At 40.5% G+C, this 24,293-nt stretch overlaps 1 protein-coding gene across 2 annotated transcripts in view; it reads left to right on the top strand.

Annotated features, from left to right (window-relative positions):
* The window catches only part of ARID5B (AT-rich interaction domain 5B), a 196,249-nt gene that overhangs the window by 146,071 nt on the left and 25,885 nt on the right, over nt 1–24,293 (top strand). The window contains exons 1-5 of one of the 2 annotated variants that reach the window (XM_066349863.1): nt 2,243–2,643; nt 4,064–4,176; nt 10,599–10,803; nt 12,723–12,775; nt 22,965–23,062. In XM_066349863.1, the coding sequence (XP_066205960.1) occupies nt 2,640–2,643; nt 4,064–4,176; nt 10,599–10,803; nt 12,723–12,775; nt 22,965–23,062 (473 nt within the window). In that variant the 5' untranslated portion in view covers nt 2,243–2,639. Of the gene's footprint in view, nt 1–2,242; nt 2,644–4,063; nt 4,177–10,598; nt 10,804–12,722; nt 12,776–22,964; nt 23,063–24,293 lie in introns of those variants that run through there. The other variant, XM_066349862.1, reaches the window with a different exon arrangement.

Consider the following 24,293-nt stretch of genomic DNA (forward strand, 5'->3'; position numbering starts at 1 on the left):
TTAAATGAGTTATTGTATGCAAAGTACTGGCTGGTCTAGAGAAAGTAAGTATCGGCTCTTACTATTATCAGTACGATAAGAGCATTGATTGAACCCTGTGAATGAGCCAGGCCAGGGCTGCCTAGTGGATCATATACACATGGAAAAGTAAATGTGCATTTATTGTTCCATACGTATTTTTGTAAAGTAGAACTGACTCTATTGGTAAGTGTACTGCTGGCTTCCCAGACTGGCTTTGCTGGTAGAGATCAGTCTCATTCAAAACACTGGAGCTGGGGCCCTGGCCGGTTGGCTCAGCGGTAGAGCGTCGGCCTGGCGTGCGGGGGACCCGGGTTCGATTCCCAGCCAGGGCACATGGGAGAAGAGCCCATTTGCTTCTCCACCCCCCCTCCTTCCTCTCTGTCTCTCTCTTCCCCTCCCGCAGCCAAGGCTCCATTGGAGCAAAGATGGCCCGGGCGCTGGGGATGGCTCCTTGGCCTCTGCCCCAGGCACTAGAGTGGCTCTGGTCGCAGCAGAGCGACAGCAGAGCATCGCCCCCTGGTGGGCAGAGCGTTGCCCCTGGTGGGCGTGCCGGTGGATCCCGGTCGGGTGCATACGGGAGTCTGTCTGACTGTCTCTCCCCGTTTCCAGCTTCAGAAAAATACAAATAATAATAATAATAATAATAATAATAATAATATTAATAATAAAAAAAAAAACACAAAAAAACACTGGAGCTGGTATAATTCTGGAGTATAGGGTTTGGGCTCTCTCAGTAAGTAGGTAGCCCTTAGCTGTCAAGGGGCAGGGGAAGGGGACAGGCTTAGGCTGCCCGCAGTAGCTGGGACCAGGTGGGCTGTTTTCTTATGTAAAAGAATGAGGCCAGAGCCTCCACCTGACCTCTAACCACCATCATACCATAAAGCATTTATTTTCACTTACCTACCTAACAAATGATTTGTTTTCTTGTCCCTGTAAAGAAAAAAATTTTTTTTTCCTCTCCTCAAAAGCTAGCCTTTCAATGTCAAAGCATCACCTAGGTTCTGTGCATCTAAAAAGTCTCAAATTGTATTATGGGAGCCCCTCCCAATCCTGCATGGTCTTCTCCCCCTGGGACTTTGAACATCCGCCCCCCATAGCATATGCTCATTGCTTTGTAGGACAAGACTATGGCCCCGGGAGATGCCAGGCACAATGGCTTAACAGTAATCAGGAACCAAAGGCTGTAGGTTTCCTGTCTCAATTCCCACAGCAAACTCAGGTCACTGGCTTATGTTCCCAAAGCTAAAGGTTAGTAAAGGTGAACACAGTTTTAGAGGTTCCCAGAGTGACACGAATACATGTACTCAGGTGGGCGGGCTCAGCTCATGAAGGCAGAAGGAGAGATGTGTGGGCATCTTTATTTCCAGTTAGTCCTTCGTTCATTCATCAAATCCATACTATGTCATGCTGCCTCCTGGGTGTGTGTTGGGGTAGATAAGAGATGAATCTGACCGGGTCCTGTCCTTAAGGACTCTCCAATGTAATATAATAATAAACCATAAACTCAGCTAAAGTGCAAAGAACCCTATGATACCCTGCATAAGAAAAGGTCAGAACAGGAGTTCAGAGGGCAGACTAAAAGAGGAATTTGAATTTGAGACTTGAAAGATTGGAAGGATTTAGCTAACATACCTGAAATATCAGTGTACTTGCCTTACGAAGAACAAGAGACATTTTTCTCTTGATCAAATCCCAAGTAGAGTTGAAGCTTGTGTGACCAGAATATTAGGTGCTAATATGTTCTAAATTTGTAGTTCTCAGAATCTGCCAGGGAAGGACATGTGCTTCTCTGGGTTCTGAAAACAGGTCAAAGAATGGAGAAAACAGACCCGATTTGGAGATGACTTATTGTTAGTTCCCGGAACCTTTGTCTTTATTTAAAACAGCCTGTTCAATGCAAGTCCTCTCTATCTAAAAGGCCTTTGGGATTTGAAAGCTCTTCTGGAAATAAATGCCTTTTAGGTTCAAATGCTTTTTGCCAGCATGTTGGGAAAGAAAGATCATAGTGACAAATCTTAGAACAGAGGCGATATTGTTTTGTTTCTTTCAAGTGAAATGCCTCAGACCTATTCCAACTTTGTCAGCTTTCTGTGGCTACTATTTTGATAAGGAGACATGAAAGTACAACCTTCCCCGGAGATCATTAAAGTCTCAGCACTTGGGTCAGTTGTAGAAATACTTCTGTGCTCCACATCTTCAAACCAAAAGAATCCACACCCTGGCTTCAGGCTGAAGGCTGTGTCAGTCATGGAAGGTGGCATCACACTCTGACAGGGGACAGGTCAGGATCCACAAAACAGGCCAGATGAAATCGCCAACCGGGTGCAGGGAGGTGGAGTGAGCCGAGCCCTCTGTCAGTCTGGCAACTCCAGCAAGTCCTCAGAGCTCATCCCACACACTCAGATGCTAGTCACTGCTCTGTGTTTACATGAGTAATGAAGCTGCCGGGGGAGGGGAGTTGTAAGCCGAGCGCGGAGCCTCTCAGCTCTCATTCGGAGGGAAGCTGACATCCACACCAAGTCAAGTCCAGACTTCCAGAGACTGGCTGGGGAGCAGTGAGTCACATGCTGTAGCTTTCATGAGCACAGACAGCATCGGGCAGATGTTTGTCGACTGGAATGGGTAATCGCTACTTTCTCTTTACTTGATTTGTGTTTGGGAGCTTGTTTACCTTCAATAATTCTAGGCTGGCTTTTGGGGGATGGACTTTCAGATGAATGTTTTGGGAAATGAGAGAAGGGAGAGTGGATTTGGGAGGGGCGGGGGCGTCTGAGCTGGAGCCCCAAAGCCACTTTTTAAACTTTTGCCTGATTGTACAAGTGCCTCTATTTACTGAGCTTTAGGATCAGGCAACTGTTACCCACAGTAGGCAAACCAAATTAGTAGGATTAACTGTGTTTGTAAAATGAGTGCAATAAAAATGTCCTAAAACCACTGGTTAACTAACTGCATGACATGGATAAGATTAATAACAATTAAGAGGGTTCAAGTGGTTCAGATTTGGCGTTGTCATAATTTTAAAAAGTGTGGGTACCTGGAAAGGTCTAAAAGGCATTGCTTGGGGTATAATTCATTCGTTTGGAATTCTTCAAGGGTTAGTTGGTTAGTTGGTTTGTTTTACTTTTGTTCCACTTGGGTGACTGATGAAGTTAAATGTGAAAGCTGATGCCGGACAGCCGTAGCACTCAGTAAACAGCAGGCTTTATTTTCTTTTTCCTGCTCTCTGTATGGATCTTAAAGGGATTCAAGCTCAACATCAAGGTTGAAATATAACTTTGATTTGCATCGTGTCTGTGGCTTTTAGAAAGTATAATCTCCACAGAATCTGGCTAACCCCAGTGTGATCTTTGGAAGTTATTTTAAATAACCCTCAAGATGGTCATTAAAAAATATGTTGAAAAGGAAAAGAGAGCATGCTGATTGAAATGTATCTGCCAGCTTTGCTCAGACTTGAAACATGCTGGTTGCACTATTATTAGTAAATACATGTAATAATATTTTTTCAGATTGTTATCTTGAATGCCTCTCATCTATAGCTCTCTCTCTCTCTGTACTTATTTGTATAATTTGAGAAAATGCTCACGTCTCCAATTTTGAAGAGAGATGTTTTCAAACATAACATTACGATGATACCATAATGGGCTGGCATATCACTTAGGTTTCTGAAAACAAGATACAAAACAAAACAAAGAATAATTTTAGAGCCTGGCTCAGGGCTGTCTTCAGCCCAACCTGCTTCTTTTCTAACAATGGGGAGATGCATTTTTCTTCCGTGGTCCTTTAGAGCTAAGGGCTTCAATTTTTCTATATTGATTAGAAATGTTACAATGTAATAGATTAGTTTGGGGAAGGAAGTACAGAAGTTTACTGTCTTCCAAGATGCACCCTTCAGAGAGAGAAACATGAAATGAGGGCTGGCTACCACAAATGTGTCCATTTCTCTGCACATGTAATGAGGACCACTGTAGTAAGATTTTTGGTTTTTAATAAGAAAACCCATGCCAATGAAAATGTATATCAATCGTTCTCCATTTGTTTTCAGCGCCAAATCTTAAAGGCAGACCACGCAAAAAGAAACCATGCCCACAGAGAAGAGATTCATTCAGTGCTGTTAAAGATTCCAACAACAATTCTGATGGCAAAGCCATTGCCAAGGTACAGTTGTTCACGCCGTGGTGTTTCTTTTGCTGCATCGTGTTATTTTTTTTCTTTTTATCTTTATCTTTTTATCTCTTTACTCTTGTGTCTTGGTGGCAGTTTGCAATTCCAAATCAGACTTCGGTATTCACAGCTCTGTGCTGTATCTGTTCCTGCCACCTCCCCTGCCTTGGATGGCGGAGTGGGCGGGGGCTGGGGGGTGGGCAGGCATTTTGATTAGTCAACAGAAAGACTTCCCACCTCCCAGTTTGGCCTGTTGGGTAAAGGACAGATGATTAAGAGTCTACGTCACTGAGGCTGAGATTTCATAGTGACACAATGACATAGTTTACTCTGCTTGTATCAAAAATAGACAAGTTGAACCATCCTCTTTCTGAATGTGTTCAGCTAAATATGCTTCAGAGATGAACAGGATGCAATTAGAAATGCATAAAACTAATCATTTTAGTTATTGCTGTTTCCAGAATCACCTTTAATTTACTTAGAGTAAAATGAAAGAAAAAGCAAAATATCTACCCATATACCCATATATATGTTTTTATCTATATACCATTTATGTTTTTAAAGTTCTCTCTTAATGCAGAATGAAAGTCCAAATTCTAGGCTGATTTTTGAGGACCCATGTCCATTTTGCTTAAGCATAACTTGGAATCTTGAATGTTCATCCCTGAGTTATTTAGCATGATGAAGTGTGAAGTGTCACTTCAAATTTTTTTTTAAGTGAGAGGAGGGGAAATAGTGAGACAGACTCCCACATGATCCCGGGCTGGGATCCATGCAGCAGCCGCCATCTGGGGCTGATGCTCGAATCAACTGAGCTGTCCTCAGTGCCTGAGGCTGACAAGCTTGGACTAACTGGGCTATCCTCAGAGCCTGGGGTGATGCTCTAACCAATCAAGACACTGGCTTCGGGAAGGGAAGAGGGAGAAAAGTGGAGAGAGGGAGAGGAAGAGAAGCAGTTGGTCGCTTCTCATGTGTACCCTGACCGTGAATCAAACCTGGACATCCATATGCCAGGCCAATGCTCTATCCACTGAGCAAACCAGCCAGGGCTATCACTTCATGTTTTTAGACTTATCTTTTTTACTTTTGTGAGCTTAGATCAGATTTCCATGGTTCTGTTTATGGGGTGTTTGCTTTTAGGAGATGTTTCTGTGCCAAAGGCAGTAATAACTCCTTTAGGACTTGAATTGAAGACCAGATATCCACGTTTCCAGATCAGAGGACTGAACTTACAAAAGTGAGAACATTTTGACTATTGGTGATTTGGAAGATTCTGATGTAGAAAAACATGAATTTAGTTCCATATGGAAAAATCCACTATTTTTCTACCACATACTCAATTCCTCCTCCCAGTGTAATGAAGTACATCTTAGACATCCATGTTCTGTAAACTGTATCTTCATCAGGAATTTCTAAGGATGTTTTGGTTAGCATTCCTTCACGCTTCCAAGATTGCAAAGAGTTAAAAAGAGATTTACCAATAGAAATGTGTATTTTTCGGCTTAAAAAAAAAAAATCTCTTTTGCTAAAGTTATTTTTGTTCTGTTTCTTAACCATCTGCAAGTGATTCCAATCGAATACCAAGTATGACATTATCTTGAATTTGGACACCTCAGCCCTAGTGCTACCTAACTAGGGTTTCGGCTTCCCTGGTCTTGAAAGAGGTCAGCAGGAACAGTTTATTCCTTACAGTGTGGTTTGCAAGATACTGAAGAATGGAGCAAGAAGGTTTTAGGCTTCTAACATTCATCAGAGCTTGTATTGCTGATGTCTTGTGTTGGCTCTTTGCCCCATACCTCTAAGATGACATCATGTGTTTATCCCAACATTTCCTGTACCTGAGCCCAGCAAAATGAAGCTCATTCTTATGTCATTTGGAGTCACTACCAATGTATGCCTCTGGGAGTTTTATAAAGCTCACGTAACTGACCTGAAAGCACAGTCCTCCAATATCTCTCCATAGAAGGCAGCTCAGGTCTCAAAGTAAGACCCACAAGATTAAAGAGAACAGAAGTCTGTTTTGTATTTGATGCTCACTGACTCATCCTTCTTAGGAGGGATAGTCTTCAAGCCTAGATTTTCTAAGTGGTTGTTTCTACCCTACCACCCACCAGTGTAGCCTTCCAGCCTTTTTACCTGGAGAAAGATTATCCTTCCATTGTTGGTGACAGTGGTGAACGTATGGATATCCTGCTGCAGCCAGCTCCCGGGGACTGCTCTAAATATCCCACTCTTGGAGTCTTGGATTACAGTCCTGCTGTTCCAGTGGGTCAGGCAAGACCACTTCATGTAGAAGAGAGAGACCGGTAGATGTGAAGTATAGCAGGTTTATCTGTTGGCACCAACAGACTGATGTAAAATCCCTACAGAACGAACAAACCACATCTGGGGCCAGGACAACCATTAAAAAGGCATTTGTGTCATAAAGTGGTTTTTTCTCATGATATACCACAGTAGAGATTACTGATCTGTGACCATCTGATCATTTGCTAAACTGGGTGCAACAAGCAACGAGCAACATTTCAGGTAACAAGTTAGTTTGGCTTTATGACCAAGAGCTGCATGACTGTTTTTTTTGTCTTTGTTTTTGGCTTTGATTTTTTCAAAACTTTCTCAAGCAGACCATTTCTAAGTACAGGTAGGTACCTGCTTTCTGCAGCTCCACGTAGCAAAGCTCTCAATGCGCGAATCGCTGGATTTCTTGTGTGCCTGACTGGAAAAGCAAGTTGAGTCGTTTACTTGTTTCCATCCAGTTGCATTCTCTCAATGTAAACATGAAAGCTAGCTCTACAAGACTCTGAGAATTCCATGGCTTTCCGAAGACAGCAAAGGTCACGTGGGAGAAAGGCTACCCGTCCTCTGAAGACGTTATAAAGTTGTACAACCCAAATCCTGCTGTTCCTCTTGGAATCATCTTGTCGCAGCAGCTCTGAGGCCCAAGCCCATTTATATGGTGATCTCTACAAGAGAAATCTTCTCACCCTAGGTCTCTAATGAAAGGCCTCCACTGGTAGAAGGCAAATAACCTTTCACATCCTGTAAACACTGTCCAGTGGCCTTAGTATATAAAAGTTGGTTTATATTATAGGAGGAACATAAAAAAGGAAGCCATGGTATGCAGATCTTCTTTAATTTAAATTACAAACATACTTTCAATATTTTATAAATATGATACTTAATTTCCAATAATTTTTTTTCCATCCCATTTGGTTCTCAGAACTGCCCCCATGGTTGACCCTTCCTGATCTCCTGAGGAAGAAAATGAGGGTCTCCTAGCGAGTTAGTGACTTTCCTGCTGGCTCAGCACATCTTGCTGCCCCATTTGAAAGCTGGATTAGTTATAACTCAATCCAGTGAAAGGATGTGGTTAATATCAAATAGGTGGTGCTTCATTGAAAACGTTAAATGTGGATTCTTTTTTTTTTTTTAATGTGGATTCTTTATAACTTCCTCAATCACTTTGGAAACCCCAGAGCTATTAGTGAACTCAACAAGTATTAGATGTACAGGTTGGGAAAACAGATCTAGTAATTAACTGTTACCATCGAAGGGGTGGGCTTTCCGAGGCCAACACAAAGACGAACTCCCGTTTAATATTTCAATAGACTAAAATGCTGAGAAAGTTTTGGGTAAATGGGAAAAATTTAGAAAAGAACTTGGCCTGTTCCTACCCCCAAACAGACTTTTACCCTAAAGGGCTCATTTATATTATCTGAAGAAATGTATGGAGCTAGTCTGAGAAAGGAAGCCAGTGTTTGTGTCTTCCCCAAGAGAAACTCGCTAGGAAGCCCACCGAGGGTCAGGATGGAGTTCAGAAGGTGGCGGTCTGGCTTCACCTGGAGCCTCTTCTACAAAGCGGAGTCTGAATGACATTGGGCCTGGTGTGTGCGCCCCCTCCATGCTTTCCTTCAGTTTCTGGGTGTTTTCTGAATAGGTGAGGCAGAATGTTGGCAGCTATCTATACACTGGGACAAACCTCGTACTCTTCACAATGGCGATTCTGATCTAATAGTATCGATAATTGGCCCATTGTCACTACAGATTTAAGACTCAGCCTATGTTTTAATGCAAATCTTTTATCTACTCTTGTTTATACAAAATTGGGGTTTAGAGTGAGGGAGGCCTCTAAATCCAGAGTTCTGCCCCACACTAGCCAAATGACAAAATATGTAACCATGCTGAGCTTCAGTTTCCTCAACTGTAAAATAGGGCTAACCACCAGCCTTTTATGATTCTTCTGTATATTATGTCGACTATATGAAGCCCACAACACTGTCTCTAGCTCATTGTAGGTGCTCAGTTGATACTGGTTTCCTTCCTTTGCTCTAAAGACAGTAGAAGAAATGGAGTCCTTTTATACTTCAGAAAACACCTAGTTTTATATTTTACTTTTCATTTGATAAACCACATTTCTAAGCTGCAGGTTTTATAAAACCTAGTCATTAAGATGTGCTTTGTAATCGGAAGTATGTTTTGACTACCAATTTAATGTTTTTATAAGAGTGTCAGTAAAGTATAATGTTTAAAATCACAAGCCCTAGGGTAGAGACTACCTGGGTTCAAATCCTAAGCTTTCCACTTACCACCTTTGACATGATATTGTGATCGTGTGTGTGCCATTCATCCTCTCTGTACCTGTTTCCTCTACTGTAAAAATAATAATATAACTTGCCTCTTTAGACTTCTGGGCATGAAATGCAATCATCCCCAGAAAGTACTTAAAATAGAGCCTGGCTACATAGTAAGCACTCAAAACAGGTTGAGACCAATACAGATTAAACTACAGTCATATTATGACTTAAAAAAGCTATGAAATTATAGATTTCATCAGAAGTTTAGACTCAATAGTCTAAAATGTGGCAGTCACAAATGATGACCACATAATGTTCACAGGATGATCGCCTTAATATATAATGTTACAATGTGCTAAAGTTTGAAAATACTAGGAGTAAAAATTCTACATGGAATAATGTTTAAATATCATTTCCACAGCCCCTTAAAAAAATTAAAAATCTTATCTAAAAGCCCAGTTGAATGAGCTGTGCAGGAAGTTTTATTTTTAACAGGACCAGTCTGAAGATATTAAACTATCGTGTTCACTTGAGAGACTAAGCAAAACCTTTTAAAAGGATATACTTCCCCTTAATAAATAAGCATGGTCTTTTATGTTCCTGGGCTTAGGGAGGAGAATCTGAAGGGGAAGAAAAAGAGAGGTCAGAAATCTGAAATGGAAAGCGTGGAGTATGCGGGACATTTTTATTTATATAATTTCGCCAGCACTTGCCCTCTTCTCTTCGATGTTAGATATGGAGATGTAAAGAATATTGGAATGTACACATTCCCCATGGGTGCACTTGAACTCAAAGTTTGACCCTTTGTACTTCCCCCTTTTACAATTAAAATAGCTCAGCAACTTAGCGTTATATTTAACAACCATCAAAGGCCCCTTGTAGAACATGGCAGTGAAGAGGGAACATTAGGTTAGCCGCTCGGTATGCCAAGTTCCATATTCGCTTAGAGTGTGGAAGGAAGAACATCTGGAGCATTAACGGCCATTTATTTTTTAATTATGGAGCTTTTCACTTACTCTTCTTGAGTTTTTAGCTGACCTCTCCTTTTTCCTTTGTGGGCAGTTCACATTTCCTATTATTATGTTCTCAGCGCTGACTGAAAAGCAAGAAGCCCTCATTAAAGAATAGGATGTTTTGTTTCCTACCGAGGGTAGATCTGGCTTTCCCTTCAGGTGAGACAGCAGAGACCTTGTTGATGTTCCTGATGCCAACATCTCCTGGCATCCAAATGTTTTCCCAGGTTGCTGGGAAAAGTAGCAACAAGATAAGTTTCCTGTGAAGAAATCAACTTGTCTTTCATTTTGGTATGAAGTGTGAGATATAGGACTACTTATTAAGAAGGTAGGAATTGTTCAATGACATTAACAGACGGTGCCCCTTAGGAAAAGTATATAAAGAGGCAAGGAGAAAGGTCCTACCAGATATAAACACTGTTTCTGGTTTCACATCAACATACTTGTAAGAAGTCTAAAAGAGACTGGCATAGCTTGGCGAACTATGACCCAATGGCCACCTGTTTCTATAAATAAAGTTTTATTGGGACACAGCCATAACATTTGTTTACATATTGTCTATCACTGCTTTCACACTGGAGTTGAGTAGTTGCAACAGAGACTGTAATGGTTCAAAAGCCTACCATATTTACTATCTGGTCCTTGACAGAAAGTTACCATCCCCTGGTCTAAGAAAAATCATATTCAGTGATACCTCCAAAAAGCTTTTCAGGGCAAGGGTGATTTATTGCTTTGCCCTTCCCACATAGTAAAATGTGTCACTAGCTATGTCTTTGTAAACGTTCCAGGACTCTCCTTGATTTGATGTGGCATTCTTTCCCCCCTTTTCCAGGTGAAATGTGAGGCCAGGTCTGCTTTGAACAAGCCGAAGAATAACCATAATAACTGTAAAAAAGTCTCAAATGAAGACAAACCAAAGGTTGCCATTGGTGAGGAGTGCAGGGCAGACGAGCAGGCCTTCCTGGTGGCACTTTATAAATACATGAAAGAAAGGAAGACGCCAATAGAACGAATACCCTATTTAGGTTTTAAACAGAGTAAGTATCCTTGATTTCATTTTTGAAATATTAAAACTACTCCGATTCTTTGAATTGGAAAAAAATATTTTTGACTCAGGATTATGTTGAAATCCTAATCTGGGGATGATGATGCTCTCTGTTTATACTAAATCTACAAATCAAGCCAGAAATTTTTTCCTTTCCTCTTTCCGCTACAATGTTCCCTTCTGGGGCAGTTGCAGTGAGATATTTATAGGCTTGAATCCACTGATTATAACTGGAAATAGACATGTTGAAAGTTTCTCATTTTCTGTTTTGTCAGTCTTGAGTGTTTGCAACGCCTTTCTTCTGAGATAATAATATGACGTAGCTTTATTAGGCACAGATGTTGCCTATGAAAAGATCGCTTTTAAAAGGAGGATATTTAAAGGTGGATAAAACAACAAAGAGAAAACATATTTCCTAAGCCCCAAATTTGTTAAGAGATAACAAAAACCCGATGACTTCAGAGGGAACAAGAAATACACAAATTTGAACTGAGGACCCAATTTTGAATTGCTTTGATGTGTGCGTTTAACCATCCTCAGTATCTTTTGTAGATCAGGGAACTCACAGCTGGGCAGAATTCCCTATAAAAAGAGAAGACACCCAGACCCTGTTTTAATTTCACAAATGAATTATATATTTTGCCTCTGTCTGGATTTTGTGGCACACAAAGCATGAGCCTCTGGCATGAAATAGTATTTTTTTCCAAATGTATCTTCCTAGATTAAAACCATGTGTCATTTTGATGAAGAATGTCAAACCTGCATGTTTTACATAACAATTTACATACCTAATAGCAATTGGCACTGATTGCGAGAGAACACTCGCAGCCATTATAAACTTATATAACTACGAATGATTACAATGTTTGTCTGAAAACTGGTTGCTGAAAATAGAAGTAAAATTAATGTACTATGAACAGCTTGGTTGCATTATGCATTGGTTCAGATTAAATCAAGGCCGAGGCAGGGCTCTTTGATAGCTTTGAAATAGTGCAAGGTTCAGTGAGGCTTTTTGAATGTTGTGGTGTCTAACAGCCTTTAAATTTTGTACTTTATTTTTATTTCTCTTATCAAGAAATTACTTGAAGTTCAATTTTCCCCGCTTATGAAAGAATCAAATCCATAGCAGCCCCATTCCACAGTATTTGGTACGAACGAACAGGGCTGCTAGCAATTTGGCATAGTTTGAACAGTATAAACCTATGCAAACCCTGCAAAGAGAAATCAGTTAAATTTTTTTTTTTTGCAACACCACTCAGGCAGGTTAGGGGACGAAATGGACTCATTTCCTCTGTGATCGAGTATCTTCTTTCCCTTTGATCTGTTGTATCACTGATGCCTCAAGGGTGAAATCTTTCTCCTTGCTCACTGCAAGGCACCACATGTTAGTGAAATACAGTATGAGCTTTTAATATAGTGCTGCCATCAGACATTCTATTATAAGATAATCATTGTTAACGTGACTGTTATTTATTGATTATGGAGAGTTCTTAATCATGAGAGTAAATTGCTGTTTAATCAATGGCTTCTTTCTAAGGGTTGAACAAGAACAGCCCTAGTTTGGAAAATCTCACAATTTTCCCAAAGATGAAGTAACTTAGTTTCTTTTGCTCAGCTGATGGCAGCAGGGCGAAAACTGTGTTGTCCTTTATTGTAATGGTAGGACCGTTTGTGTACTTGTGACTGTTTCTTTAAAAATATTTTAAGTGGTAATAATATATCCTGTTATTGAGTGCCCTTTGGCAAATTGTTTCCTAAGAACTTAGCTCTCTCGGGTACGTTAGTATTTCTTTTTTTTTTTCTCTTTCTCACTGAAAAACAAAACAAAACAAAACAAAAATGTTTTAATTGACATTTCTTGGAAATATGTTAATGCAATGCTTATCTAAATACTTATTGTCCCTCTAACAGTTAACCTTTGGACTATGTTTCAAGCTGCTCAAAAACTGGGAGGATATGAAACAGTAAGTGTTTAAGCAACTTAAATGAAATAATTTTGCAATCTAAACCCCGCCCCTTTGACCAAAAGAGAGAAAATGCAAAAGCAAACCATCACGGACTGCCTTTTCAAATGGCTCTACACTTTTGGGGGTTTATTGGGCCGCTTTTGGAAACAGTCCCAATTAGTTCCAGGTTTGGCAAAATTGTAAACTTGTCGTAAAAACTACAAGTGGAAAACATATGTAACTCTCCCCTGTCAGGGAAATTAGTTGGGTCTGTAATTTTTTCCCATGTTGAGAAAGGGCTATTATTGTACAACAAGCCAAGATTGCATAAAAGAAATTTCCCTTGGCAACATACCTGACATCTGTTCATGTCTAATATGGGAAATGTATTAGAGGCTTTCAAAAGTAATCAGTATTGGCCATTAAGGAATAAAATGCAGCAGAACCTCCTCTCATTCTAGGGCAGAGAAGCTTTATTAGACAGGGGTCAGTGCCGCATAAACAGGAAGTTATCAAACTTATTCAGAACAGGCTCTGACGCTCTTTATCAGCTAATTCTAACTGACAGGAGTGGGTTATTTTTAGCCCACAGGAAAATTTGATGGCCACGGATTTTTTTTTTTTACAGAATGTATTTTAAACCAATAAAATGTTAGAGCAACAAAGTAAGATTAAAATCTTGAAAGAAGAAAGAGCCACATTAATATAAGCACACAGAGATGACATCTGTAATAAAATCAATTGACATAGGAAGATGTCGTCATTGGGAATCTTTTCTCCCCCCACACAGTGATCAGATTAAATTGTTCAGTTTCTTCTACAGTCGAATAAGAAACTGTTTTTTATTTTCTTGCAAAGTAACCTGGGATATCTCTGTATCGTAGTAAAATGACAATAAGAGACACAAAGTCAAGAAAATGAAATTCATTTTAGCCCAAACATAATAACTAGTGTTTATGGCCTGATATAGCATATTGTTCCACAAACTAATATATAGTTGATGTCAGGGTCTTGGGACGGGAAAATATGGCAAGCATTATATGATTCAGATAATCTGGTATTTACTGTAGAGATATTTGCTGTGAATTCTGACTAAAAACTTTTTCATGTGATTGTATATGTATGTAATATGTTTATTTAATATATGGGCTACACATATATGTTTGTGAGGAAATATAATACTGATATGAACTACATGTAAAATCTGAATTTTATAGACAAGAATTTACTTAAAATACTTGTTTTATCAAGTGTCCTATGTAAAAATAAAAATGTTATTTTTCACTTGGTTGGATCTGTTGATGGGACAGAGACTGACTCCTTGCCCCTGTGGCTCATACTTTTGCAAACTCTCGAGCTAATTATAGCTTTCATCTATGTGAAAAAGATGATAACTTATTCAGGGTTAGTCTCATAAATTTAGGAGTCAACCTCATAGCCTAGACTTCTCAGCCTAACTTTTAGTCTTAAGAATAGGATTACGTACACATCTTTATGAACTGTGACTGCAGATAAATTACATGATCTTTCACAGTATTACGAAATGTCTTTTTAAACCCAGGAGCTTGTTGTTATTCACTGATAGGGAGAATGCCAGCAAATTTCACAGAATCAGTTTTTCCTGCTTTTGTATCTTCTGTATCTTCACAAGGATATTTACCCCATGCAACAGCACTGTTGGTGTAGAGTATACAAAAGACCTTTTTGATAAGTTTCAGGCAATTTGCAATATTCCTTACCAAACAGTATTTATTCTTTTGTTGAACAAATGAATGAATGAATGATCACACAATTAGAAAATCACCAAAACACAAATAGGGGGAGGCAAAACTAGGTTTCCAGTTATTTGTATGGAAAATAACAATAATTAATAAATAAAAATACAAGAATAAACTCTCTGTTTTGCCTACTCACAACTGTAAAACTATTTTTGCCCTCCATGCATTTACTGAGTGTCTTATTTATGTGTACAAGGCATTAGGTTCGACACTCTGGGAGATGCAAAAATATCTAGGCCAGTGGTTCCAGTTACTTACCATCCAGGAGAGGCGGGCATGGTAAGACAGGGTGAAAAATATCCGTGCCCTGCTCCTGTAAAATACTGCCTCATTTAGAGATGAGGGAAGGAAGACTTGTGACTCTGATGCTAGTTGAACAGAATTTTGGAGAATGGATGGAATTTAGACATGAAAGATCAAGGTCTTGGAAGACAAAACCAAATGGGGAAATAAAGCATGGAAGTAGAATAAAGTTGGGCATAAAGAGTTTTAGTAACTTAAAGTTGAGTGACTAGGTGGCCAGGACAAATGACCATGAGAGGAGGATGGAGCCAACTGAGGAGAGATCTTGGATGCGAGGCCCTGGAGTTATCCAGGAGACATCAGGGAGCAGGGGAACATGTGGGAAATTGATCACGAGCTAAGTGCTATTCTTTGCCACTTATTCTGCCTTCACTGTGTATGTAAGTATAGTGAAGTCGAGAGAGGCTGGAATGGAGGAATATGGAAGACCAGATGGGCATCTGCCTTTTATCTGGTTATGAACTTCATCCCACTTTAGCCAAGCCACAGGAGGGCTGGTGAGCTCTGGGATTACCCTTTCCTTCTTCCCTTTCCATTCATGCTTCAACTCCCTCATTGTTCATTAGGTCTCTACCGTTCTTCATAACACTCCAAACTTTTTAATCTCATTTCAGACAGTGAATCTACATAGCCATCTTTTTATAAAACCTATATCTGGGGCCATAAATTGGATGAAGCTCACTGGTGGGACTTTTACCTTCTTTCCTCCCTCTCTCCCTCCCTCCCTCCCTCCCTCCCTCCCTCCCTCCCTCCCTCCCTCTCTCCTTCCTTCCCTCCCTCCCTTCCTTCCTTCCTTTCCTTTCTCTTTTTTTAATTGCCTCATACTACCTGTTGGCCTTGTAGGCACTTAAGTTTGTCAATCCTGTTCTACATTTAAGAATTTTTTTTTTTTAGCAAGAGGCAGAGACAGGAAGAGAGACAGAGGAGAAGCATCAATTCATAGTTGTGGCACATTAGTTGTTCACTGATTGCTTCTCACACATGCCTTCACCAGGGAGCACCAGCCAAGCCAGTGATCCCCTTGCTCAAGCCAGCAACCTTGGGCTCAAGCCAACGACCATGAGATCATGTCAATGATCCCAAGTTCACAGTGGTGACCCCTGTGCTCAAGCCGGCACCCTTGGGGTTTTGAACCTTTGACCTCAGCATCCCAGGTCAACTCTCCACTGCGTCACTACCAGTCAGGCTACATTTAAGCTTTTGAATCTCCTAAGTACAGAATAAATTTTTCTACTGGTATATTTTGGCTAATAAAATTGTGAGACGTTCAGTGAGAATTCTGTTTTGAAGTTTGTCTAGAAGATGTATGAATAATATGTAAAGCCTGGGGACTTAGGTTGTCATCACACAGTGTTACCAAAGGACACTTATCTGTGAGATTATCAGATACAGAGCAAGTGAAAACTTGTCATTTAGAGCTCAAAAAAGATCTTAGAATCTCTACATTAATGATTCCCAAAGGCAACTCAACAACGGGGGTTCAAATTTTCCATGGGAAACCTCAAAGTATAAGCAAGTTGTCTAGGCCCCCACACTGAAATATTAACTTTGTGGTGGGGGCCTGGGCTGTTTAAGCGATATTAATTTTAAAACTAAGTATAACATTGATGATTAATTCTTCACCTACTGGCCCTTTGGGACATAGCTTCAAAATGTGCACTCCATTTAAATCAAGTGTCAAAGATTATAAAGTTATCTTCACGCTATTACTAAATAAACATGCCAACATATTAACATTTTGTTGGCTCAAAAGCAGAACAAAGTTTCCAATGAGTGTTTTTCCATCTTGTAAAGCGGTAATCTAAATTGGGACTTAGTAAGCTATTTTCATTTTGAATGAGGGAAAGTGTAGCACCCTAACATTTTTATTTTTCACAAATTGGTCTTTGTGTGGAAAAAGATTCCTGCCATTTTCCAGTATTTACTTTCATTTTACAAATGAGGGAACTGAGGCACGAGGGAGTGAAATGATTTGCATGAGTCATCATGGCATTCTTCAAATTCTGACATACTGAGGATTTTGTGCACAATTGTATTCACCTCCATAGCCACTGGAGTTGAAAGAGATTCATAAATGATTATACTTTGTGCCTTCTATTCTCAGCAATCTCTTATGTATCTAGAATGCTTTCTATGTGCTTTGGGTGATTTTTTGGAAAAAGGATCTAATAACCTACCTTACTTAGTAGCATCTTTCAGTCCTTTTTAACTAACATGATCCTTAGTATACAAACTATTACTTGCTGAGACTTTCTCTGATTCTTGTGAATTTAGGAGATGAGTCAAGAAGTCTGGATGATGTAAACATTCAGTAAGAGTAAAAAATTTCAAGTTTAAAGTTTGTAAATGTATCTCTATTGCTGTTAACTTGTGATTGGATAAAGACACCCCTGTGGAATTCCTTCTGGTTATAAAAATGGGCCATTTTAATTGGTTTGTTTTTGTTTGTGGTTATAAACTATTTCAAACCTTCTGGTTTGAATTGAAGATTATGAATTATTTCATTTCAGTTCTTCACAACTCTCAAATTGAATTAAAAAAGAAAAAGGAACAAAAGTTTTATTTTAAGCCTTTATAACATGCAACTAATGGCTATATTCATTTCTTGTGGGCTCCTCTGCCTTTGTTGGAAATGTATATTGTGTCTCTGTGTCCTTAGGTTTAGAGATCATAAGTGTCTTGAATGGATTTGATTTCCTAAAAAACAATATCCTGGGATTTTGATTGGTTGGCAGTGAGGACCCTTCCTTTGCAGTCATATATCCAACTCTTAAATGAGCACCTGTAGTTGAAGAGGCAGAACTGGATAAAATTGCTAATGAGCCAGGAAACCTGCACTTCAGTCTCTGCTGAAGCAATTAAAGCTTGCAAAGCAGTTTGGGGTATAACCAGGATGCAGCATGTTGAAGGGGGTTTGCTAAAGTGATTTCCATTTGGCTAACCGTTTGATGGCGGGCCAGGGGCAATATTTGTAAAGAAGGTAGTAGAGCAGGGAAATGGGTCTTAAGTAAATCTTATCCTAGAGGCAGAAGACCATGCAAGCGATGCCTTCTAAGAACATCAGCTAGCAGCCCCATCGCTCCCCGTGGCTGAGACAGAGCTATTATTTCTCATCTGGAAAAAGGAGTCACTTGTCTCTGGCTGAAAGGATTAAGCTTTGACATCAAATTCTGGCTTTGCTGCCACTTCAAGACATCTTCTGAATCTATTAACCCTAGTTCTCTGGACAGACAAAGCGTCTTGCTCAATTCAAAATTTTTGAGGCCAAAGATGATGTCATGTAGTTTTGAAATGCTCCAGTTCCTGGAGTACTACCAGGAAAAAAAAGTCATCTTCCTTGAATTCAGTTTACCCTCAAGGTGTCCTGAGAAAGAAGCTGTTTCTCAGAGAAGCCTGGGCAACACTGCTTGCTGGAAAACTCGCCCCTGACTCTATATTTCCTACACATTCTTAAGCCACAGACACGCTAAAGTCCTAACAGATTTCTAGTTGCCATTTCCTCCCCAGGCCACAAAAATTCCAGGATTATTTCATCCCTGAAATCTTGTAGTTAGCAAAATCAAGGCTATAAGATTGTGTCTTGGGTCAAAACAGCTTTCCAATTATTTTCAGTGACAGGATATTTTCCTCAAATAGAGTTGTGGCAGGGACGGTTCCTTTCCCACTGACGGAGCCCATTTTCCTGACCCGTGTGTGCGTGGTGCAGGAAGGGTCAGGCCACCTTTACACCACTGCCTGGCTTATCTATAAGCAATGCAATGTCATGAACATAAAAGATGAAGAGTGATTTTCACAGAGTTTCTCAGGTCTTGACACACTAGGGAAAGAAGTCACTGTCAAGTGCCTTCAAGGTGATAGTCTCACTCAAACCTCCATTGGTTTCTTTTACTTGGGTGTGGTCTGCTCAGTTTTTCATCTTGCTTTATGTTTCATTGTTCGGGGTTGTGTTTCCTGCTTAACTATGAACCCTTGAAAGCTGTACCATCTCTTTCTTCTCAAGATATTTGTTCTCTCCTCATCCCTCCATCTCTGTGCCTCTGTACCTGACACAGTGCCCTAGAATGGGGAGCAATAGGAGATAGAGTGCTGTCGTGAATCCTGGTCATCTAAGTGAGGACCTTGAAGGAGACTGCATGGGAAGCACAATCCAAGAGAAATAGCTGCCTGATTCATTTGGCCATTTTATTTGGGGGAAAAAGAGCCAGAAGTTCTTTGTACCCTTAAAAACCTAAAATAATCAGGAGGTCAAATTGACACATTGAACATGACCAAGAGGCCTGAAGCTTATTGAGAGAATGACTAGCTCAGACTTCCAAGCTGAATGGTGCTAGGGGCTAGAAACCAGGACGCAGACGTCAGTTCTGCCCTGGATGGGGTTTAAAGCTAACACACATCCAGAGAGGAGACTGGACAACAGGATAAAAACCCTAAGCAAATGCACGATGAGGTATGACAGTTATGTTAGAACAGAAGGCAGACTTACACAGGTGAGAACAGGATGCCCAGGAGCTGGGCCAGGAGTTCTCCTGTCCTTTGCTCTCCCTTTAAAGGGCTGTGAGACCCATTATAAGTGTGGACACTGGGAGGAGTTAGACATTTCTTGCTTTAGAGCTCATGGTCAGCATTTGAATTAAAAGCATACCTGGGCACAAAAAATAGAAATGTATACCCAGGAGAACTAGGTACTTAAAAAACATTTAGCAGTTGGAAAGAGCACATTTTATGACTTTCTTGTGGAAATAAAGTATCTCAAAATGACCTGATTCATCAGTCTGGCCAGTGGAAACTTGGTAAACAGAGAGACCACTTCCTTGAAGATCTAGTCCCTGTCTTCGCTCCAGATGAGTCCTCACTAGTATACACTACATTGAAAGACCAGAGCCTGCTAGCAGGAGGCTAACACAGACTCCTAGCTTGCTGCACAGGGCTTATTAATGCCAAGTGGCACTTCCTACTACTGCAATTTCAGTCCTAGTGTGAGGAAGATTTTTTTCTTCTGATAATTCATTGTTCATTTTTAAAGAAGTTTTGTCATGTCTGTGATAGGCAGGTGTTTAACAGAGCATTCGCTAGTCTATATGATAGGATGGGGTAGGGGAGACACGGCCAATTAAATATCCCTATCAGCCCTGGCCGGTTGGCTCAGCGGTAGAGCGTCGGCCTAGCGTGCGGAGGACCCGGGTTCGATTCCCGGCCAGGGCACACAGGAGAAGCGCCCATTTGCTTCTCCACCCCTCCGCCGCGCTTTCCTCTCTGTCTCTCTCTTCCCCTCCTGCAGCCAGGGCTCCATTGGAGCGGGGATGGCCCGGGCGCTGGGGATGGCTCCTTGGCCTCTGCCTCAGGTGCTAGAGTGGCTCTGGTCGCAATATGGCGACGCCCAGGATGGGCAGAGCATCGCCCCCTGGTGGGCAGAGCATCGCCCCTGGTGGGCGTGCCGGGTGGATCCCGGTCGGGCGCATGCGGGAGTCTGTCTGACTGTCTCTCCCCGTTTCCAGCTTCAGAAATGAAAAAAATAAATAAATAAATAAATAAATAAATAAATAAATAAATAAATAAATATCCCTATCAGCAGTGGTCTCTTCTTCATTATAGTTTTCATAATCTGTCTTCTTTTGTTTATATATATTTGGTCCATTGTTTATTGTTGATATCCCCCACAAGAATGTGGTCATGTTGAGTGTTGGGTCTGGTGGTGACTGTTGCATCTCAGCTGCTAGCACAGTATCCAACAGGTGGGGGATGAAAAATAACTGGTGAATGAATGGATGAGTGAACTGATGGACTTAGATATAATTGGAACTTCTCTGTGATACTGTGGTGAATGTAATATTAAAACCTCTGTTCTAACTGGAGACACGAGTAGTCAGGGTAGAGGGAACCATATTTTTACTGGATTCTTTAAGAGAGTAAAATCTTAGAGCACTATTAACCTAGCCCACCCCCTTCAATTCTTGCTGACCTCGTAGCTACGTGATTTGCCCACTAGTAAGGGAGTCAAATGTCAACGTCGAGAACTTGTAGCAGAAGCTATACTTCCCATAGTCATCTGCCTCATTTGAAGTGAAAGGCCCTTGGAGTTCTGTATTATCACCCTACTACATACATGGGCTATTCATGAGGTCATTCTGATAGGGAGGCTGCTGTGATGTAATGGGGAAAAGGCTGCTCTTGGGACTGCAAGGCATCTGTATGAACCTTGGCGTTGCCATTCTGCTGTTGTTGCCCTTGGGCAGCTCATGCAAGCTCTGGGTTTCCTCTCCTTCTGTGAATCTGCCTCACAGGCTGATGGGAGGATTAGATGATACTATGGATGTGAAAGTTCGTTATAAAATATGAAATATGATGCACACAAGAGATACAAGGATAACAAGAGCGATCGTTTCTTTGAAAGTGATTGCAAGGACATACAGAGGCTGTTTTCTGGCTCTCCCCAGGAAGGAGGCTTCCCAGGGCCCACGCAGCTCATCTGAGGGAAGTAGTGTGGGCTTTGAGGAATTACATAAACACTTGGGAAGAGGGGATCCTGCTGCTTCTTCCTTGATATACAGGATCATATGGATCAACCCGAAGTTGTATTATTAATTAAAAGGTTGGGGAGATTGTAATTCAATTTAAAATAATTACCAAAATATCTATTTTGAGTGTTTTGAAAGGAGCTTGAAACCATTTATTACAATGGAAACCAAGCCAGAAATAAAGGAGGATTTTGTTTTTAGTTATACCTACTAGTAGATGTAAAGGTGGTTCTGTCTAATGAGAACCATCGAAACAAATTGGTTCAAAAATGCTTCACGGGAAACTGAACAATGCAGAACTCACATTGTCTAGAGGTCCTACTTGGGCCTGCTGAGAAGGGTTTATGGAAATAAAGGAGCTCTTTTTATTTGAAATGGAAAAGGTACCATTTACCTTATAATATTTAACTACCCATTCCCTCCTCCTTAGATTACAATTTCAGAGCCCCTGGTTGCAAGTTGAGATCCCCCCCCCCCCCAGATTACTGCCTTTAGCTTATGTGAACTCCACTGGCAGCTCTGTGGGTATTTTTCAAAAGAAGCCTCGGCTCTGATTGTATTAAATGCCACGGGCCCCTTGCCATGCCATACCCGCTGCACAGTCCAGTACCTGTTCCCATAACCCTGTTTCGGAACTTTCACAAGGACCTTAGAGCTTGTTCCGTCTTCACTACACTTACTTGGATGTAGTAAATGACGGGGTTTCCCCCAATTAACTGTTTGCCAGATCATGCATCTGCTATTTTGTAGAATCTTTATTTATGTACAAAAATAAAATTAAAGGGAAAAAAAAATAAAACGACCATAGTGTACCGTTCCATGTATTACAAGCCGTTTGTTTCTATACACCTAATTCAGTAATATCCATAACTTACATTTTAACTTTGGAATATGTTCACTTTTATCAGGTTTGATTGATACCCCATTTTCCTGACCTAAGTGATTAAAAATAAACAGCTTGTGCAACATGGATGGATGTAGATTTTGATTTTGTTTTGGTGATTAGAGGAGCTGTCAGAAAAAATGTAGCCTGAAATGACTGCAAATTCCATAACCAGTTTGAGCAGTTTAATTAGTTGGTATTGTAATTTAGTTTTTAAAATAGGCAACATATCACAGAGTTCAAAAATCAGAAGATACAAAAGCATGTGTGGTAAAAAAGTGTGTCTCTTAAATTGGCCACCTGTTTCCACCCCCCTCAAACAAGTAAGGTTAGTTCTGATTTGTTTAAATTGATGCACTAAGATCTATTTTAGGAAGAGTTTATTTACTTTGACATTCATCATCTGACATAAAGGAATAGAGCGCGGGTTTGGGACCTTGGAGGGCAAATAACTACATACATATCTAGGGAGGTGCCTTCGGTGAAAATGCACCAAGGGGGACAAAATAGAGAGCCACAAGCAGAATTCCATTTTTGTTGTAAAGTAAAGCCCCGAAAGTGAAATCTTACTAGAAAACCCTAGACCTCCCCGTATATGCATTGGGACTTCTCTGTCTCTGGGTTTCCATAGCAGACTGTTCTCCTTTGACTGTTGCATATGGATTGAATCCTGGCACTGTGAATCTCTTATGATGCAAGATTGACTTTCCCATTGCCATTTATTCCAGATAACAGCCCGCCGTCAATGGAAACACATTTATGATGAATTAGGCGGTAATCCTGGGAGCACCAGCGCCGCCACCTGCACCCGCAGACATTATGAAAGGTAAGAAAAAAACCCACCAAAGCAAAACAACAACCTACTTTGGAATTTGGACATTATGAAAGGTAAAAATAAAAAAACACACACAACCCCCCCCCCCCCCAAAACAACCTACTTGGAATTTGAGAAAGTCCTTGCTTAATGGAAAAAAAGTGTGTTAATTGGAAGATGCTTCTGGTCAAGGATAAGACCAGAAGAAGTCTAAAGGACGTTTTAGGGGATAGAAACTATCCCTCTGGCATTTTCCTTTGTATACTGCCTTGAGATTTTTAAGGAACATGACTTTCTCTGGTTACTGGGCTAAAATGAGATGTTCTTTAAGTTTGCTTTTATCCTGTGACCACCTGTAACAATACCATTTTTCCCCTACAAGCATAATTTCTCGGTAGATTCTCTAGGGGTTCATTTACTATGAGAACCCTCAGGTCTGCCGTGTTACTATGAGGATGCCGTGTAACTGAATTAACATTGAAATATACTCATGTTGAATATATATTGCAAAGTAAGCATTTCTTTAATAAGATCATTGGTCCAAGATAAGATCTGTTGTTTTTTCCCATCTTGGTATTTTTCTTCTCTGGCTATGCTTCTAACCCAGGAAATCCTTTCTTGCTAAACGCTGGGTAGTTTAGTTTTCTAACAAAGGAGGCTGATTATAATGCAAACAAGGAGTAATGCCAAATTAGACGACTCTGAGGATTGTATCCACAGGAAAATTTCCCCTTCCCTTTGGGACTATGTTACCTACAGCACTGAAGACCAGTTAGCAATTTTATGCATCATTCTTTCTCTGTGCTGAATTTGTTTAGGTCACACTAGCTTCCTTATCAATAGCATTTCCCTTCCGAAGTGTTGACTGACTCAGCTCCCTAGTTTCCAACTCAGAATTTGTGAGATCCACGCAGAGGTTGTATGTGTGTTTTACTAACGGCCATGGATGGAATGAAGCAAGACATAGGTGAACAAACAAACCAGGTAGCTTGCTAGTTTGAAAGTTAAAACACAACTGATAAATTTGATTGTTGCTCTTCACACATTCAGTTACCATTTGAAATTCAACCCAGATGCTTAACACCTGCCTTTGTATCGTACAAATGAATCTTCAGATAATGTCATCTAACACAACTCTTAGTCATATTTCTTGAGAGTTCAATTATATTTTTATTTGAATTGCGATAAACGCAGAGCCTCTTTTAGTGTAGCCATTCAATGAGACTTACAGTGTTTTTGTAGT

This window comes from Saccopteryx leptura, chromosome 9, assembly GCF_036850995.1.
Source record: "Saccopteryx leptura isolate mSacLep1 chromosome 9, mSacLep1_pri_phased_curated, whole genome shotgun sequence".
In the NCBI taxonomy this organism is placed as follows: domain Eukaryota; kingdom Metazoa; phylum Chordata; class Mammalia; order Chiroptera; family Emballonuridae; genus Saccopteryx; species Saccopteryx leptura.